At 45.7% G+C, this 19,712-nt stretch overlaps 1 protein-coding gene across 1 annotated transcript in view; it reads right to left on the bottom strand.

The window, feature by feature from the left end:
* Positions 1-113: 113 nt before the first annotated feature.
* Positions 114-19,712, bottom strand: part of LOC147666417 (calmodulin regulator protein PCP4-like) — a 191,349-nt gene continuing 171,750 nt past the window's right edge. Inside the window, exon 3 of the mRNA XM_086949077.1 lies at positions 114-485. Within this exon, the coding sequence (XP_086805203.1) occupies positions 352-485 (134 nt within the window). The 3' untranslated portion in view covers positions 114-351. The remainder of the gene's footprint in view (positions 486-19,712) is intronic.

Raw genomic sequence — 19,712 nt, 5'->3', positions numbered from 1 at the left:
ACTTCTTCCCTCCTGGCTACGGTCAAATATTACCTCAAACATCTGGCCACAATTCACAAAGGCAGCCTCACACAAACTCAGAGAAGACAGTTTAGGAAACACCTACAAGTTACTCATCTTAACCATGTTTTATTACAACACCACGTGAATTAGCTGCTTACAGATTGGATGAGAATTGAGATAAACTTTTGCAAGTCAGTCATCAGCAAGATCCTTGCTGTCTTCCTGCCTACAGGGCTATAAATAGTTAGGACTTCTGTACATGCATTTTAATTTAAGTATCTTCATTTCCTGACAGAGCACTCTAGATTTTTTTGGGGTGTACAGTTCAGCTACAAGATGAGGTAGGTACTAGGAGTCATCGCTCCCCTGCTTCTTCTTCTGGAACTTTCTGAACTGAGACTGTATCGCCACCGCTGCGCGTTCTGTCTCTGGAGCTTCCATGTCAATGTCAAAATCCTCTTGAGCTTCTTTCTTCTGGTCATCTGCCAAAGAAGAACATTCCATTTAGTCCCACAAAGAAGGGGTGATGGGTTACACTTTGGAGAGCACACTACACAGAGCTCACCAACATGCCAAGCCTCTGAATCACAAAGCAATGAACAGTACATTAGGGGAGTTCGAAGTGAGATGGAACAGGAAACAAGTCATATTACTTTTATTTTTATTGTTGAGCATCTTTGCTGTGTTTTCTAATTATGTTTACAGTTATGGTATTCTTCTGCAGTTAAAGCAAACCTTAGTTCAATTCACAATTGTGTTGGCAGAATGTGTGCTCTACAAATGCATGTAACATAACATAGCAATTATACTTCATGGAGGCCTGGACAGAGTTCGAGAAGATCTGCGTAAGTTACCCAAAAACTCTGCTGCGCTATGCGGAGATCCGCAAGCAGCAGAGTATGTAAGGTTGTGCTGTTTGTGTTGAGTTTTAGCGCCAGATGTTTGTCCTGCGCTGGAAAATCAGTGTAAACGGCATCATGAGCAGCGCAAGAGGGAGCTGCTTCTTTGTGCCTCTGAAGTAGATGTTCGAGCTGCAGTTTCCTCAACGCGAACGGAAGGTTTCTCAACGTGAACGGTAGCAGGCATCCGCAACTGCCCACACTGAAAAATCTCACCGAGAGGTGGTCTGAAGTAAGATTTTCCTCACTCGCCAACTTAACATTGGCGAGTGAGGAAAAAACTCCGCTACGCGGAGATGAGTTTTTCGGAACTCCGCGCACTAAGCGAGCGGAAAAACTACACAAACACCAAGAGCAGAATGTTACACTCAGGCCTAACTTCATACTAACTTTGATACTGTTTATTTTACTTGCACTCCTGCTGAACTCAGAAGTATCTAAACTGCCACCTGTTTCAACCAAAGAAAGGATAATAAAAAACAACCCAGTAAGCCTGACACTTCTGACCACTCTTGTTTAATCCACACTCTTGGCTGACGCCATTCTCCGACCCTCACCCACCACATCTTCAACAGGCCCACTATTTATCTTCTTTCAATTTGACCTGAGCGATAACTTCCAGGTCGCCTAATTTTTCAGACATGTATTTTTCGCACACCATCATGCTAGAGCCCCTGTAGAACCCAAATCCCCTTATCCCGTGGTGGGATCTGCCGAAATCCTCAAGTGGGAATTGCAGTCAGGCATGCCAATTGATGCAATAGACTACCATCACTGGTGGTGAGAGAAAATCATCTTTACATAGCATGGAAGATGCACTAATAACCTGCAGTGCTTCATGTGCAGGTACGGAGAGGGAGTGAGGATAGATGGATGGATGGATGGATGTGTTAGTCAGACTTTATGCTATACAGCAAAACAGTAAAAGATCGCATCAACACAAAATACTGATGATGCCGGGGATTGAACTCACCGCCATTTGTCATATAGACATATTGAGAACCAACAGAGTAAGAACGTAGAGGCTGGCCAGTCTCAAATTAGAGATAAATTTAGTTGGCATACACTGTGACATTGGATGATACAGTGGACTGACTGCAGCTTAATTTCCACTAAAGCTTGTTTCCAGGTCACAGTTAATAGTTTGATTTCCTCTTATTAAGAATTGATGAGGATTGTTTTCCCTATCAAGAGTACATTCCTGTGCATAAATAACTTTCTGTGAGAAGGGAGAAAATCAATTTAACCTATGCTGAAATGGCTCATTGACAGAAGAAAGGCTCAGTTAGGGAAAAGTAGGAGGAAGGTTCATAGTTGTCAGGGATCTCGTCCCCCTGCCTGGAGTTCTTTCATAGGAAAGGCTATTCCGACTTTTTGTCCTGCAGGAACCTGTGTAAGGGCATACAAGTTCCTTCTATGGGCATTTGTTAAATATCAGTGGGCTTTTTCGAGTGAGCCTTTTGGGCCGTTGAAAATTTGTAATTTGAAAGCAACAATTTTCCAAAGACAAAGATCACCACCATTTTCATTTTAGCCACAAGATTTTTGTGAGATATGCCCAGACAGAAATCAAGTTTTACTAGACTTGCATTACATCATTTGCATTTTTAATCCAATGGCATAATAGCAGTTTAATTGAACAAAATAAAGGTTTGTGAGATATGTCCAAACAGAAATCAAGGTGTGCTAGAACTGCACTACATCATTTGCGTTCTTTATCCAAAGACAGAGGAGGAGCTTCATTTAACAACAAAAAAGCACAGCTACAAATTCTGCATTTGTGCTTAAACTGGTGAAGATCAATCTAAGAAATGCCCATTGCACATGCGTTTTTCATCTTTTGCTTTGGGTCATGGGCCCATGAAAATAAAGTCTTGTTCTTGTCAGTCTGCCTGCCTTATATTACAGATATAGTCACAGGTAAACATGTACTTTCCCGGGAATTACAGATGAAGTCAAGCTGGAGGTATTCGAGACACGGTCAACCTCCATAAACTCCCTTGAAGAATGTACTCATTTAGCAAGAGGAGTAAGCAGAGGAAAGACATGTTCAGGGCGAACGGGATTAAAAGTAGATGGGTGAAAAGGTCATCTATTATGTGCACTTAGACCTAGACCTCTCCTTGACAATGCGAGGGCTAGAACCGGTCCCTAGTGGGACACGCCAAGCAAGCCCACTCTAGAGACAGTGGACTACTGCCTCTGTCCTGAGTGTACCATATAATGCAGCAGTGGCGGCATGTGTTTTGTGATTTGACCAAACATCTCTGTTTGTGTTAGCGAGAGTGTTGTCTACTTACCACTCTTGTGTAAAGGTCTGCTCCTATGTGAGACTCTAAACTTTGCAAAGACATACCGTGAGCATGTTGATTGCTTGTGTGCGTGTGCAGTGTGCATGTGATACTAGCATGGTAGTAGGACTTTAAGTATGCCTAAGTACTGAACCCTGTGGGATCCATCTTGGATGGCCTTAGTTTGGCATGGTTCAAGTTGGAGGGTGCGGACCGCTTCCCCATACGTGGAAATGTATTGCCTGCGTTCATGTGGCTGTAGGGTGGGGATACAGTCCCTGAAGTGAGGAAAATGAACACAGAGCTTCATTTAGAAATTCCATGAAGGCTTTGTTAGCAAGGAGTTTTAAAAATGCTGTTAAGACCTGGTCAGAAGGGGCTGCTGCTTACTTCTTTCAGTACAAAAGGGAGTGGTGATAGACTGATTTGCATATAGCCATGTCTGAACTGGGGTGGCAGAGTGGGCTAAAGAACGGTGATGGATTAAACCCAGATCTTTTGACTGGGTGTGAGTGTTTGATTGATTCAGATGCTCTGTCCATCACCACCCACTTTTGTACCGCTTTTGGCCGCCATAAGTGTGGCAGGGTATGCTCAGACATGAGTCCCTTGCTCACTTTACCACTGGATTCAAGCAAGCCGGGCTGAAGACGGCTGGAATGCCAGAAACCGGTCCTGGGAAGCTTGTTTCCATTCCAGGGAAGACATGGCTTGGCAGTTCGGGCTGTACTGTTCCCATGAGGCACATGGTCAGACTGATTTGCATATAGCCATGTCTGAACTGGGGTGGCAGAGTGGGCTAAAGAACGGTGATGGATTAAACCCAGATCTTTTGACTGGATGTGAGTGTATGATTGATTCAGATGCTCCGTCCATCACCACCCCCTTTTGTACCGCTTTTGGCCGCCATAAGTGTGGCAGGGTATGCTCAGACGTGAGTCCCTTACTCACTTTACCACTGGATTCAAGCAAGCCGGGCTGAAGACGGCTGGAATGCCAGAAACCGGTCCTCGGAAGCTTGTTTCCGGTCCAGGGAATACATGGCTTGGCAGTTCGGGCTGTACTGTTCCCATGAGGCACAGGGTCAGACTGATTTGCATATAGCCATGTCTGAACTGGGGTGGCAGAGTGGGCTAAAGAACGGTGATGGATTAAACCCAGATCTTTTGACTGGGTGTGAGTGCTTGATTGATTCAGATGCTCCGTCCATCACCACCCCCTTTTGTACCGCTTACTTCTTTCTGAGCACTGCCATTTGGATGATAATAGAGTCAGGGATTGGACTGTAGTTTCTATTGTTCAAGGTGAGGATGTTTGTAGGTCAGACAGGCCCTTTTGCCTGCCTCTGATTCGAGAAGACTGATACAGCGAGGTGTGGAGAGCTCACACCTCATTGGGCTCATGTTTTGGATATTCCTTGCTTGGAGCAAGAGCCATAATCCTGTGTGGCTGCAGAGAGAGGGGTGGTTTCCTGGAAAGGCTGCATCTACCAGGGACACATCCAGAAAGCCCAATCAGTCACCTGGAGGCAGCAAATGCCTTGCTACAAAACCCCTGCTATTGAGGATGGCCACAAATGCAGAAAGTGCCATAACTGTTATCACAAGACCTGTTGTGCTGCACTTCTCCACCACAACACTTAACAACCAACAAGCGGGTAACACAGGACTCTGACTACCGTCAGAACAGAGAGTCTGGTGTGCGCGGAAGATTTGAGGGTGAGGACTTGACACGTTTCTGCCTAGATCAATATTAGGGGTAAAAACAAGCAAACTGACTGAGCATCTGAATCAGTGGTGTCGGCATAAAATAATCTGCACCCATCCCTAACTTATGCCCCTGCTACAGCATACTGAGGGATCATAACTGAGGGAGAGAGACCTGGAGAGAGGGTGTAGGACTCACACTAGTTTCTTTAATCATTTTCAGTAGTGTAGCAAAGATGCCACAGGCCCTGGTACAAGCAGAGAATAGAGCCCCTTTGATTGCTGTAAAGGTAGAAGAATAAAGTATTATCAGGGCTCAATGGACCCCCTTAGGGCTCTGGGCCCCAGTGCCACTGCACCTGCTGCACTGTTTGGTAGTTACACCTCTGATCATATCGTTTTGCATATTAGTTATTTCTGTGGTGTACTTACAAGCCCTTTCTTTTACACAAAAACAGTCACTGGTCTGGATTTTGAGTTTTTGTATCTTATATTTGTATCTTTGGTTCAAGATTTAGCCCCCATACTACCTCCCTGAGAAGCCTGCTACTGCTTGCCCTTGATATCCTGAGAGTGAAGGGCAGAAAGGGCTGTACTTGACCCAGTTTGCAGAGCTATAGTAGCACAGACCTGATATGCATACTGAAATTCCTCAATTTGAACTGCACTCTCAACTGGAATTGCACTCTCACATTGGCTCTCTTCTACCACTTGACCTACATGACCAACCAAAATTCCAAACTGCACCTAAGGCCCTCACTCTATAGTCCATTCTTAACCAGAACTGGATGCGCAATCTGTACTCAAAGCTTAACATGAATTCCATTCTCAAAGTGACCTCCACAATCATTAATATTTGCTCGATGTTCAGCCTGTGCTACACATGCAACCTCAATTCCACGCTCAACCTGAACTCCCAGATCCGCTTTAACTCCAAGCCCAAGTTCAACTCCGTACTTAGATTGAACTTTATGCTTAGCTGAACTCAATCCTCAAACAGAACTCTATATACAATCTGACCTCCATACACAAACTGTAATCCAAAGTAAATCTGCAACCCACATGAAATCTGTCCTTCAAATTAAATGTTAACTTTACCTTCGGCTCAAACTCTGTGATCAAACTAAAGTCATCAGTCTCATCTCAGCTTGAAGCTACCTAGACCATCTCTTTCACTCTCACCCTCTACCTGGAGCTCACCTAACATCAACTCCCCCCAAACCAGAAATGAACTCCCATGCCTGACCTAAATCTTCTCCTTACCAAATGTTCTGCACTTAAACTTGAATATAGGTTGCCTGGGAGTTACACTGTTAGCTGTGGAAACAACAACCTCACTTTTAATCCCATGTTACTCACTTGATAAAATCATAGTATATAAAGGCTAGGAACCGTTAGAATTTGGTTATCTCCCAAACATATACAGAATAATTAATAGCATCTAAACTCCTGCCCTTAACTTGAACTACTGCTCAGTTAGTTCAGATGCACACTCATCTGAACTAACATGTTCAGTGGACTCCACTCTCTTCAGGACTCCACCATTTATCTGAAACGTCACTAAGTAGACAACCTAGGTGCCGGTTTTCAACTCAGAGCACATCAAGCAAGACTTTTACACAGGATGGGGTAAAATAGAAATGAAACATGATGATGACACCAAGTTCGATAAAGTAGCCTGACAATTTGTTCACTATGTAATCCTACATCAAATTTGCTCAATGGTACTTGATAGACCTGTCCAATTAGGGTGGCCTTTCCCCAAACGTTTGTCCTACTCCTCCATTTTGATCTCATTTTTGTTGGCCTGTGCCCTTTAACACTGCTAACCAGTGCTAAAGGTAGTGTGCTCTCTCCATTAAACATGGTGACATTGGCTTACACCCAATTTAAACATTTAACTTACTTGTAAGTCCTTTGTAAAGTGGTACTACATGTACCATAGGCCTGTAAATTAAATGCAAAAGGGCCTGCATCACCCACTTAATTAGCCCTTTAAGTATGTCTCAGGGCTGTCATTGCATCCTGTGTGTGCAGCTATAAACTGTCCTTTTGACATGGCAAAATAAACCTTTTGAAAGTCATAAACCTTCCTTTTTAATACATATAAGTCATCCCTAGGGTAGGCCCTTGGCAGCTCATTCGGCAGGGTGCAAGTGTGCTTAAAAGGTTGGACGTGTACTTTTAACTTTTACATTCCCTGGTAGGGAAAAACTCTTACATTTATTTGTCACTACTGCAAGGCTTACCTTTTTGATTGGATAACGCAGGGTTATCTTATTATATTCAATAATTGACAGCTTTCAATTGGGAGCACTTTGGGATGTGGAGTTTGGTGCTAAAAGAATTGTAATTTGAAACCTTCTTTAATGGTAAAGTTGGATTTTACAATTCTGAAAATGCCACTTTTAGAAAACTGGAATTTTCTCATCCCAAACATTTGGTGCCTGCATCCTGTAACCTGGATCACATGATTAGGTGTGGGTGGCAGTAGCTCTTTGTATATTACTCCCAGAAAGTGAGAAGAGGGGGATACTTGCCAGGAAGGGCCATCTCTGACTTGATGGGTGGAGGAGCTGTAACATACCACACATGCATATCACAAAGCCAATGCCCCCCTCACAAATGGTTTGACACTAGTCTTCTGTGCCCCAGACAAGTTGGGGCAGGGTAGGGAGGCAGGAAATTCTAAACACCTCTGAAGGTGGAAACCTCCAAACCTGCTGCTAGTTCAAAGCAGGTAAGTATAAATATTGGATCCTCAGATCCAGCTCTTTAGTACACCTCTGTACCCATGGAAGACTCAGAAGGACTGCCGTGCTGTTATGCTGCAAGAAGGAATGCTACTCCGCTGCCACACTGCCTGAGTGAAAAAGTCCAGACCTGCAGCTTGATCCCACTACTACCAGAGTGACTCCTAGAGAAACTTGGCTGGCCTTCTGATCAGAGCCTCAGGGACAACCAACTTGAACCCAGCACCTGGAATCTACCTGTTTTTGAGTCATGCCCCCAAAATGGTGCCACCCCACCAATGGACCCTTGGACCCATAAGACCACCGCTGGGCTCAGCCAGCCCAGCTGTGATCTAATGAGTAGAACTGACGCAGTGCGAGCCGACGCAGCATGACCCATCACTTCATAGCCTCACATTGGAACCACCACTGTGCAATGCATTTCAGCAATGCAGGACTTTGTATTGCAAGCCTGAATCAGTGGCATCCTCTATGAAAATGTTGGGCCTCGCAATGCAAGCCTCATTGACAGCTTCATTGGGACCGTCACAGCGCTATGCTTTCTCGACCCAGCACCTCGCATTGTCGCCCATTGCTCCTCAGAAAAGCCTTGGCAGAACGCACCTTCGACATACGATCTTTCACCGCTCTGCAACCAGGATAAAAGGTATTGTGTTCAGGGGGCCTAACTTGGTCCCTGTATCTGGCTCCATCACGGTCGGCCTGAACGTGTGACTTTGTCCTGGTCTGGCATGACCAGAAAACGCAGTTGGCACTTTGTGTCTTTAGGCACTATTTTTACTTAAATAAATTTATGGGATTTTTGTCATCCTAGTCTCAATGTATTACATTTTACTCTAAGTATCTTTTTGATTATTTATGTTTGTGTTGTGGCTTAACTTTATTATTGTTTGTGTCCTGCATCAGTACTTCACACATTGCCTCTAAGTTAAGGCTGGCTGCTTTTTGCAAGCACAGGTTAATGTGAAGTGTGCTTGCGCTTCACCCTAATAGAAATTGTGGTTGCTGCTTGAGTAGGGTTTCACCCCCCTCAACCAGTAAGCCAATTTTCTACAGTACTGTAAAACCATTTTACAGGTGTTCTGCTTCACCCACCCACTTTTGTACATCCTGTTCAATTTACATTTAATCTCTGCCCCTCATATGGCTCTTCATTAGCACAGAGTGAATGGCTTAGTCAGTAATCTTACACAACATAATGGATTCACCCCTGCAGAATGTGATGGAGAACCCCATGGCCTACTATGCCTTAAATATCTTCATTGGCCTTCGGCAGAATAAGGGGGCCTCTTGCGCTACAGGGGCTGCTGTATTCTGCATTACACTTCTGGACTGAGGCCAATATTTATGGAAAAATAATGCAATGCTGCATAGTAAGTCAGCTTGCTGCCCTGCGTTATAGGGAAAGGGCATGAATGCACTGTATTTAAAAGAATTCGGGCCATTCCGGCCTTTGTCCCTGCGGTAGCACCAATGCAGGTGCCCTTGCACCATGGTGCAAGGGTGCTTGTGTTCCATGAAGGATTGTTTTTATGTTGGATGGGACACCTTCCTGCACAAAAACAATCCCCTGAGGCATTTTCCTCTTTTATGTGCATTGCAGGATGCAGCACACATAGAAAGAGGAAGTAACAAGGAGAAATAAAGATACTCCTTGCTACGCCTCACCTGAGCAGGCCTGTCTTTCTGGCACATTCCCAGGTCCCCCACCTTTGCTAAACATGGGTATGCAAACCATGGAAGTTGCACAACTCCCATGGAACGCCTTACCAGGCTGAGGAACGCAACGCAGCGATTTGTGTTGTGTTGCACTGCTATGAATTTATGAAGTCGTAAGGTGGCCTTGTGCGGCTACATAAATCTAATTTTTGAGTTGCGTCACCCATGCAGTACGGTGCGTGGTGCAATGGTGCAAGTGTGACGCAACTGGCCTCATAACTATGGCACTTAACCCTTTTGCTGCGGCGGCAATTCCGCCGCAACGCTAAGGGAGTGGGGCGGCCGCACGGCGCTCCGACGCTTATGACGGAACTGCTCCGTTATGGCCCTCGGGTGGGCTGTGCTTGTGACGGAGCGGTTCCGTCATGGCCCCGCCTGTTCTTTAGAACATCAGCGCAGGCGTGAAATCAGCGCCACGCAGGCGCAGCGAGCGGGCCATGACGGAACCGCTCCGTCACCAGCACAGTCCACCCGAGTGCCATGTCGGAGCGGTTCCGTCATAAACGTGGGAGGGGTTAATGAATACAATTCCCACATATGTTTCTGCTGTACAGTGTGTAACCTCTCCCAAGCTTTGGCAAGACATTCTTCATGACAAAGACATCCAATAATATTACACAATCAGTATTCCGGTCTGTTTCCTGTGCAGTACAGGTGCCTGAACACATACAATCGTTTTATGAGACTTGGACAATAGCTGAAGGAACATAAATTCCCCCAAATGAAAGGGAAACATATTTCTTATTGACTTTTTAATTCTTCACACGCTCGCTGAGAGAGAGCCTGTTTAAAAAGTAATAGCAAACCATAGAACAATGCTATAAATTTACGAGCCCGCTTCTCAGTTGAAATGCCTAATGTGCCCGGTGCCCCTGACTCTTATTCAATATTGATCATCGGAAACCTACTCCCCGTGAAGATGCAAACACAATTTCTCGGTGACCTCGACCTGCCACGGGCTGCAAGGCGTGGGCTCTGTAACGAGTTTAGTAAATTGCCTCTGGCGTTGTCAGCCCACGCGTGGGACATTTGCATGCAAATCTCAAATGGCCACAACAAATCTTTGCAGCCTGATGTTTATTGGAGGACTGGTCGTGCTAATGCTTGGGGCTGTCACAATGATGTAAGTGGCTAATAGCATCTCCTACTAATGTGGGAGGCAAAATGTCAGACAGCGGGGAGCCCAGCTGAGCACGATTGCATATTAGGTGAACCATGTTTGTGGGTTAGGATGCATTCAAATAAAGAAATCTTCCTCACATCTGAAGCAAGGATGGGAGCATTATTTATTGGCACTCCTGGTTTCTTAGACCACTGTGGCATTTTAGCTGAAACCCCCCGTCCCACAGTCATTTAAATAGAAATGTAAAGTGCTCTAGTTACAGAACGTGTCTGCTCCTGAGAAGAGTGGGTACTCTCCCATCCATTGAATGTATGGTAGAAGTGCTGAAAAGTGCAGGTACTGCCCCATTAGATGTATGGTAGAAGTGCTGAGAAGTGCAGGTGCTGTCCCATTAGATGTATGGTAGAAGTGCTGAGAAGTGCAGGTACTGCCCCCATTAGATGTATGGTAGAAGTGCTGAGAAGTGCAGGTACTGCCACATTAGATATATGGTAGAAGTGCTGAGAAGTGCATGTACTGTTCCATTAGATGTTAGGTAGAAGTGCTGAGAAGTGTAGTACTATCCCATTAGATGTATGGTAGAAGTGCAGAGAAGTGCAGGTACTGTTCCATTAGATGTATGGTAGAAGTGCAGAGAAGTGCAGGTACTGTCCCATTAGATGTATGGTAGAAGTGCAGAGAAGTGCAAATACTGCCGCATTAGATATATGGTAGAAGTGCTGAGAAGTGCATGTACTGTTCCATTAGATGTTAGGTAGAAGTGCTGAGAAGTGTAGTACTATCCCATTAGATGTATGGTAGAAGTGCAGAGAAGTGCAGGTACTGCCCCATTAGACATATGGTAGAAGTGCTGAGAAGTGCAGGTACTATCCCATTCGATGTATGGTTGAAGTGCTAAGAAGTGCCGGTACTGCCCCATTAGATGTATGGTAGAAGTGCTGAGAAGTGCAGGTACTGCCCCATTCGATGTATGGTTTAAGTGCTAAGAAGTGCCGGTACTGCCCCATTAGATGTATGGTAAAAGTGCTGAGAAGTGTAGGTACTTTCCCTTCCAAATTAAAGAAGTGCACTTACTCAGTGACGGACATTGCCCATTAAAAGCACTGCCGCTAAAGGTTTTGTAAATTAATTTGTGCAACCCGAAAGTAACACTTTAACCCTTTGACACCTGCTTAAAAATACAAATTGTTCCCACTGCCTTATCTAAAATAAAAAAGCAGGAAATCCTAAAGATTTTCTTTTGATGATAGTGCTTTTATGGAAATCAATAGAGCACAGTTGATGAAGGTACCTTTATGAGATCCACACCACTAGGCGATACCATATTTTCTGAAAATGAGGGGCTGACAAGAAAACCCGGGAGTGGAGATGCACCCTTTACGATTCCAAACAACAATTATTATTTAACTGAACTTGTTTTATCAGATCAGTACTTGTATTCCACTTTTTAAAATGGAGGATGCAGTACTTGAAGGTCACTAGTGTTCTACCCTTTGCATTTATCTATATGACCCATTCTGAGGAACCGATGCATTCACTTATTCTTTGTAGCAGGACCTAACTGGGAACGCAGACCGGCCCAGGATATTACTTTGGACAAGACCCCCAGGGGGGAATAGGGGTAGGAGGTTTGGGGCATGCTGGTGGGAATACTGCGGCTGCGCTTTTGTTACAGAGGGCCAATATTGCAGCACTGCTGAAAAACTGCTCCCCAGTAACAAAAACAGCCCCCACCGGTCCAAAACTGGCCCCCATCATTCAGGCCCACTGGGGAAATGCCTGGGGCCCGCTAGGGCCAGTCCGGCCCTGCTGTATCGCAGTGTTTAACCCTTTCGCTGCGGCGGCTATTCCGCCGCAGCGCTAAAGGGGCGGGGCGGCCGCGCGGCCGCCGCATGCTGGTGACAGAACCGCTCCGTCACCAGCTACAGTTGAGCTGTGCTGGTGACGGAGCGGTTCCGTCATGACCCGCCCCGCTCATTAAACCTGCCGCGCAGGCGCGAAATCAGCGCCGCGCAGGCGCGGCGGCCGGGCCATGACGGAGCCGCTCCGTCATCAGCACAGCTCAACTGTAGCTGATGACGGAGCGGCTCCGTCATCAGCAGGGGAGGGGTTAAAATCTGTGTTAACAAAGCAATGTTTCGGAAAATCCCTGATTTTCAGTCTTTGCATAGTTTGCAGAATTTCCTGCTTTCCCTTTATTTGTGTAATATTGCCACGCTTACCAGTATAGTGTGATATTTCCTTCTTAGAGTTAGAATTTCCCAGAAACTAGATTTCTGTTTCCTACGGTGAAACTGCTTGTAGACTGAGCTTGCTATATTTTTCTTGCAACAGTGAAAATGGATGGACAGCACTAACACGGGGAAAGGTACACTAAATTATCGCACCACGGTACAAAGCAAGCATTGGCAAAGCAAATAGGTCTCGACTTTCAAAGACATTAGCTGACCTTTCAGCTCTGTGAATGCTTATTGCTGTTTCTTAATAGCATCAGCAAAAAGAAACAAGGATTGGCAAATCCAATACGTCTCACCTATAAAAGAGCTATTGGCTTTGCCAATATTTTATAGCCATGTTGTGCACCAGCGTGACTGCTGTTCAGCATGGCTAACAGTCAGTGGGGTAAAGAACAGTGGCAATGAATGGAGCATCATGAAGTGGAATAGAGTGGATTGTTATGGAGTGGCCGTGAGTGGTGGAGAGTAGAGTTGATTGGGTGAAGTGGAGCGGAGTGGTGTGTCACTGAGTGGCGTGGAGTGTTGTGGATTGTCGTGGAGGGTGTACAGTTTCGTTGAGTGGAAGGCCGTAGAGTGGAGTAAGTTGAGTGGCCTACAGTGGAGTAGAGTGTCGTAGAGTGGAGTGGCATGGAGTGTCGTAGAGTAGAGTGGCATAGAGTGTCGTAGAGTGGAGTGGCATATAGCGTCGTAGAGTGGTGTAGAGCACAGTGGCATTGAGGGTGTCACGTAGAGTGGATTAGAGTATTGTTAGGTAGAGTGCATGGAGCGGAGTAGATTGCCATAGTGGAGTGGCATAGAGTGGAGTAGCGTAGAAGAGTTGAATCGCATAAAGAGTATCAAAGAGTGGAGTGGAGTAGAGTGGAGTAGTGTGTCGTAGAATAGAGTGGAGGCAAGTGGCATGGAGTGGCTTAGAGGGAGGTGCATACAGCATCTTAGAGTGGAGTAGTGTTGTAGAGTGGCATAGCGTGGAGTAGAGTTTAAAGGAGTAGAGCATTATAGAGTGGGGTATCATAGAGTGTAGTGTCGTAGGGAGGAGTATTTTGGCATAAAATCAAGTGGCATAAAGTACAGTGATGCAGAGTACAGTGGCACAGAGTGCCATGGCATAGAGTGCATTGGTTTTCCGTAAAGTGGTGTACTGTGCATTGACATAGAGTGCCGTCTCGTAAAGTAGAGTGGCAAAGAGTACAGAGGCTTAGAGTAGAGTGGAGCAGAGTAGATTGCAGTGGCATAGAGTAGAGTGTTTCAGAGTACAGTGAAGTGGCTTAGCGTGGAGTGGTCCTGAGTAGAGTGGAGTGGTGCAGGGTGGAGTGTTGAGTAGAGTGTAGTGGTGTGGAGTGTAGTGGTGCAGAATAGATTAGAGTGGCATGGAATGATGTAGAATGTAATGGCGTAGATTGCATTGGCGTAGTGTGCAGTAACGTGGCATAGTATTGAGTGGTGCAGAGTAGAGTGCAGTGGCATACAATGCAGTAGCATAGAGTAGAGCAGTGCAGAGTTGAGTGGCATAGAGTGGAGTGGCACACAGTGGAGTGAGTGGTGTAGAGTGCACTGGCATAGAGTAGAGTGTAGAGTAAAGAACATAGACTAAAGTAGCATAGAGTGGAATGGCACAGCGAAGAGTGCAGTGATGCAGTGTGGAGTGAAGTGGCGTTGAGCAGAGTGAAATAGTGTGGAGTTGTGAAAAGTAGAATGGAGTAACGTAGAGTGAATATGCTCGGTTTGATAGCACACTGCAATTAAAGACAACACATCTTTAACTGAAAAGATCTTTACATTTTCACAGACATATAGTGTTACTGATAAAAGTATACAGCGCAGAAATGATAATGTGTTGAAATGTCATCACCTACTGAATTTATTTGTTTTGATTGTATTATAAATTTGTTTCCACCACACTTCAGAATTACCAAAAATGCGCTTCCTTTCTGCGGTTCCAATTTTGATATCTTTAGAAATATCTGCACAGTTAATTTACAGACATTTAACTTCTGCTGTTTGCTAGAAATAAAATAACATTGTACAGCCTTCCTCGAGCACTCCTCAAGTAGCCAGCATGATTGTCACATAAATCCTCCCACTTTGAAGCAAGAGAAAGAAAAGAAAACACCAAGTTCCCTGGAAGACAGAGCCTGACATTTGAGTTCTGAGTATGAATGCACCGCAAATGCGACAAGATAAGAACAAACTTTAGAGGCATGCTTACAGAAATCTAGCACTGGTGGAAGAATACAGAAAATTGGTTTCAGGCAAGGGAAGGGACGGACTCAAACTGGACAGCCTAAACCAAATAGAGCCAGCAAACTGAAGGCAAGCAAATGTGAGTTACAAACCACAAAGCCAATGGTAAACAATGAGTGGAATGTATTCGTAGGGAAGCTTTCCAAATGTACCCAAGATGTTATTGTTCTTTTGAAGGTTACAAGGTACACTGTCAACAATTTGACAATAAATCTGCATTGCTGCTGTATTGTTTTAGGTATTCGCAAAGTCAATGGTTGAGAACAGCAAACATTATTGCATTAAAATGAGTTATTAGTTGGGAAGGATGTGTGTAATAAGTTTGCAAACTTCATCTACTGGGAACTACGTATCCCATTGAAACAACTGACTGTCTCACGATAGCGAGGCAGAGTATTAAAGGTGATGTGGTTAATACCCCAGTCCTTAGGCATGCCAGCAAAAATGCCTAAAAACTTGTCTAGTCAGTGTTTTTACTTATGAAAGGAAAAATTATTTATTAAACGCACACTAATCAAAACAACACATTTATTTACAAATATGTACATAATGGCAGGTGCAAATACCTATGGTGACAGCCTGTTGATGATTCACATCGCTTACGAGCCATGCACTCTAAGTCTATGATACCCTCACATATGCCAGACACAATATAACAGGGTCAAGCTGCACACCTTTTGCGTTGCAACGACATGCGATGTAATGGCATGCGTTGTAATAGTTTCGTTGTAAAGTCTGTCTCCCTTATATTGACCCCCCCAGAGGGGATCCTGCAGTCTAGTCGTGTTGGGCAAAAGTCCAAGGTGCAGGAGTGCTTAAAAAGTGAAAGCAGGTCTCCCCAGGTCAGAATTCAATGCACATGTGAGACTTGGGTGGCACTCCTACTAACAAATCGGAGGGTCCTGCATTAAAAGGGACTACCACTGTCTGAAGTGACCCCACAACCCTTTAAAAGTAGCACCCCAGTGCCCTGCCCTCTGGGACACCATGGGCTAAATATGAAAATGGGTGCTGTTAGGCACTATGCAGGGCTACTTCACCCAAGGCTATGCTTTTTGTTCTCTTTAGTTACTGCCTTGCACGGCAGCCAAAACACCTTTTATTTTATTTTGTATTTTAAAGAAGGGCCGCTTGAGCTTCAAGGGGGCACCGAGACCTGTTCTACCACGAAGCTGTGCAGGAGCCTAACCCCATGTGCCCCAAGCCAGCTCCCCACCTGGCCAACACTGCTTGGGGGCCGGCGCGGGAGATGGCAATCCACTCTTCTTCGGCCTGCTTGGCACACAGCTGCTTCGACTCTCCTGCTCCTGCGGGAGAGCACCAGTGAGTGACTTTGCAATGCAGTTTTACATCTATAACTTCTGGCCTCTTTGGTCATTGTTTAATGTGTCATTTCTATTGTTTGTGTTACATTTGTACAGTAAATGTGTGTATTTTTTATTTATTATTAAAGTCCTCTCTACTCACAAATCTGGCTGGGCACTCACAACTAATGGCCTGATTACGAGCTTGGCGGTAAGCGAACCCCAAAGAAAAGGACCCAATTGGTGCTGAAATCCAGGTAAGTCAGTATTTACGCATTGACAGGACCCATGTGGGCACATACGGAGCAGACTCCAGCAATGGGAAAGTACTCATTGTAGGAATGTTTCACAATGTTATGCATATTTGTACATTTAACACTTGTGCAGTCAAAATATACACCCATGAAAAAATATTCTCCGCCCACAGAAGCACCTCTGGTGGCCCATCAGTGGCATTGTAATATTTTGGGTGGGAGACCTCCGCTGCAGCTGTCTTCTTGGGACCGCCGCCGCGGTGGTATGGCAATATGACCGCTGAACTCGTAATCAGGCACTTAGTTCATTTATTTGTACTATACTTAGAATCTATGTTAGGACTGAGCTGGTCCACCATCAAACCTCCAGCCCATTGCAGGAAGCCTGTGCCTACTCACCCACACAGCCTTGCCACAGGGGCAGATGTAGCATGAGGAGGCTACAGCAGCAGGAGAGAGCAACATGAAAGCTAAGGCCATTTTGTGAGGTGGCGATCGACACAGCAGAGTGCACCGGAAAACACTAACACCAAGCAGGGAGCTGGAAGCCACAAGCAAGGAAACTCGGTGTTTATAGTGCAGGTCTTTCTGGAGGGTTCTCACTGTGTCTCTCACACATCCACACAGCACATCTGACACAAGTTACCAATCAAGAAAATGCTTATAAAAAAGCACATCCTTAGAGGGAACTATCCAAGCAACTTCTTCTGTACGAAGTTCAGCTTGCTAAGACTGCTCGTGTTCTCCAGACCTGATACAGCTTCCTGCCTTGCGTAGGTAGTTAGACCTTGCTCCAGTTCCTGCGTTGCTCTCCCTCCTCCACTTGGATAGTTCACTTTCTCTTGTTCCTCCCTACTCTGTGACATTGTCGTAATGGAACGTATGTATGTATGTGTCTTGTAAAGCGCACTGCTACCCTGAGGCGTCGTGGCGCTGTAGACCGCTGGGGAACCCGTCCTGGCTATCACTGTGAGATGGTCCCTACTGGGTATCTCCAAGGTGAAACCAGGCATCCCCGGCGAATATGGAGGGCTGTTGTAGAGATGAGGCAAGCTAATGCCCAGAGTTGCAGAGTGTGATCCCTGGTTAGAGTAGGCACCGAGGCGAGAATTATCGAGTCCGCTGACCCTGGTCCACAAACCTGCCGCGTCAGGAATTTAACCCTGGTCCCGGGCCGTTCTCTGCTTCCGGGTCTGCAGCCTCTAACCAGTGAGCCACACCACTCCACATGATGCCCCCCCTGCAAAATGTGATGAAGGGCACGTGAGTCTTCCATATCTCACAGACATTCATGGGCTTTGGGCTGAATGGGCCCCCTGAAATATTGAGGGCCCCCTGAAGGGTTGGGACCCCCTCTGCTGCAGGGCTGCCAGTCCCTGCGTTATGTCCTTGCTTTGGCCCCCTTCCTGCCAACCTCCTATGCTGACTCATTGCAGTCATGATCCAGAGATGCTGTTGTTGGGGTTCACTATGACTGGCTCCCTTCACTAGTACCTAAAGTTGCTGCTGTGGCCTTAAATTATCAGCAACAATGCATTCTGGGTCAGGTAGTACACTTGGGACGTGTAGCCATGGGGGCATGGTGTTGATTATTTAAGGCCCGTTTCACTTTTTACGATGAGGCCATCTTACTGTTTATTGCTCTTGTTTAATTTTATCACCCTTGGTATCACTGCTAACTATTTCCCTAACTCAGCAGGGTACCCTGTGCTGTCTAGTCGTATATACTGCTGAACATGGGGTAGTAGACAACTCTTCAGATCCACTACTATATATATTCACAGAAAAAAATATAGGGCTACCAAAATTGTTCATACATTTCCTACAATACCCAAGACATCTAAAAATCAACAAAGGTGAAAGGGGAATCATGCTAGCCATTTAACCTCATCACTGCAGCGCTGAACATTCCGATCGCGGGCGTGGTCATGACGGCTCCCGGCCGTCATCAGCACATGCCCACCGTGACTCATGACGGCCGGGAGCCGTCATGAGCATCGAAGAGGTTAATCTGCCTGCGGTGGCCAGAATTAGACACCTGCCCTACAGCACCATCCTAGAAGGCCTTGACTACCTGCCCATTCCTACAGACAGCTAAGTAGGCTGTGAGAGGCTAGCTGTCCTTAGCTGACCAAGTGCCATATGCTGTGGTTAAGAGTGACCTTAGCATTCTCATTTTTGGAGGGCTTCGAAGACCCTGCAGCTGCAGGATCTGGAGAAAATGACTGCCATTACAGAGACTCCCCTGCTGGATTAGCAGGATTTCTGTACAAGTAGCAGGCAGACCTGAAGGGACTATTTATCTTCATTTTCAGCGCCTTGAGGCCCTCATGGGTTAGTACCCGCGCTATACAGACCCCTGATTGATTGATTTCGTATGCATTCTCTTTCTCTTGGAGTCTTGCCTTGCTCGTTATAATACAACCATTGGCTGCAATTAGACAATGCACATGATTCTGTTTCCTAAAAGGGGACACATGAAGGCTGATGTGCAAATGGGGTGCAAAATGATGAGGGAAATACCCCCAGCCACCCCATGGACGTCCACTAGTCAATGCTCCTCTTACTGACCCCCTCCTTCAAACACCATGCTTGCTTGTACCTCACATAACATAACGTGTATTTGTAAATCCACGTTTACCCAAGGGTATCTTGGCACCGAATAACAGATGCTTATTGTTACCTAACTAAAGGGTACTTATTTTATCGACCTCAGGAGGATGAAAGACCCACCTAGATTTGAACCTGTGACCATGAGGTCAAACACAGCCCCCTATAGCGGATGCATTAGTCCACTAAACCACCAGACCCAGCATCTTGTACCTCCCCCCTACCAGATAAATGCTGGGCTCCTGTCGGTCTGATCTGGGTGTCGATTTTGCCATGACAGTTCGTATGAAAGGAGCTTACATTGATCCATTGCCTGCCTGTCCTCTCTCCCAATTCGTCATGAAAAGGACACATTTCCACTAAAATTCATTATAATTGCTTAATCGATACGCCTTCCTCCCCATTTCCTACAGACGCAGCCCTTCGCTGCCATTTTTGCCTCTGGGAAGGATGTGGTGTTGTCTTTTGCAGGTGGTTTAAGGACAGGACGCCCAGGGTGCAGTGTACGCTGGCACTGCACATTCTGACAAGTGGGGAGACTCCCTGACACCAATGGCCTTATTCTGTGACTC

Source organism: Lissotriton vulgaris, unplaced genomic scaffold, assembly GCF_964263255.1.
Source record: "Lissotriton vulgaris unplaced genomic scaffold, aLisVul1.2 SCAFFOLD_805, whole genome shotgun sequence".
In the NCBI taxonomy this organism is placed as follows: Eukaryota; Metazoa; Chordata; class Amphibia; order Caudata; family Salamandridae; genus Lissotriton; species Lissotriton vulgaris.
Note: the sequence above shows the minus strand (reverse complement) of the source record. Positions and strands in the feature narration are given on the sequence as shown.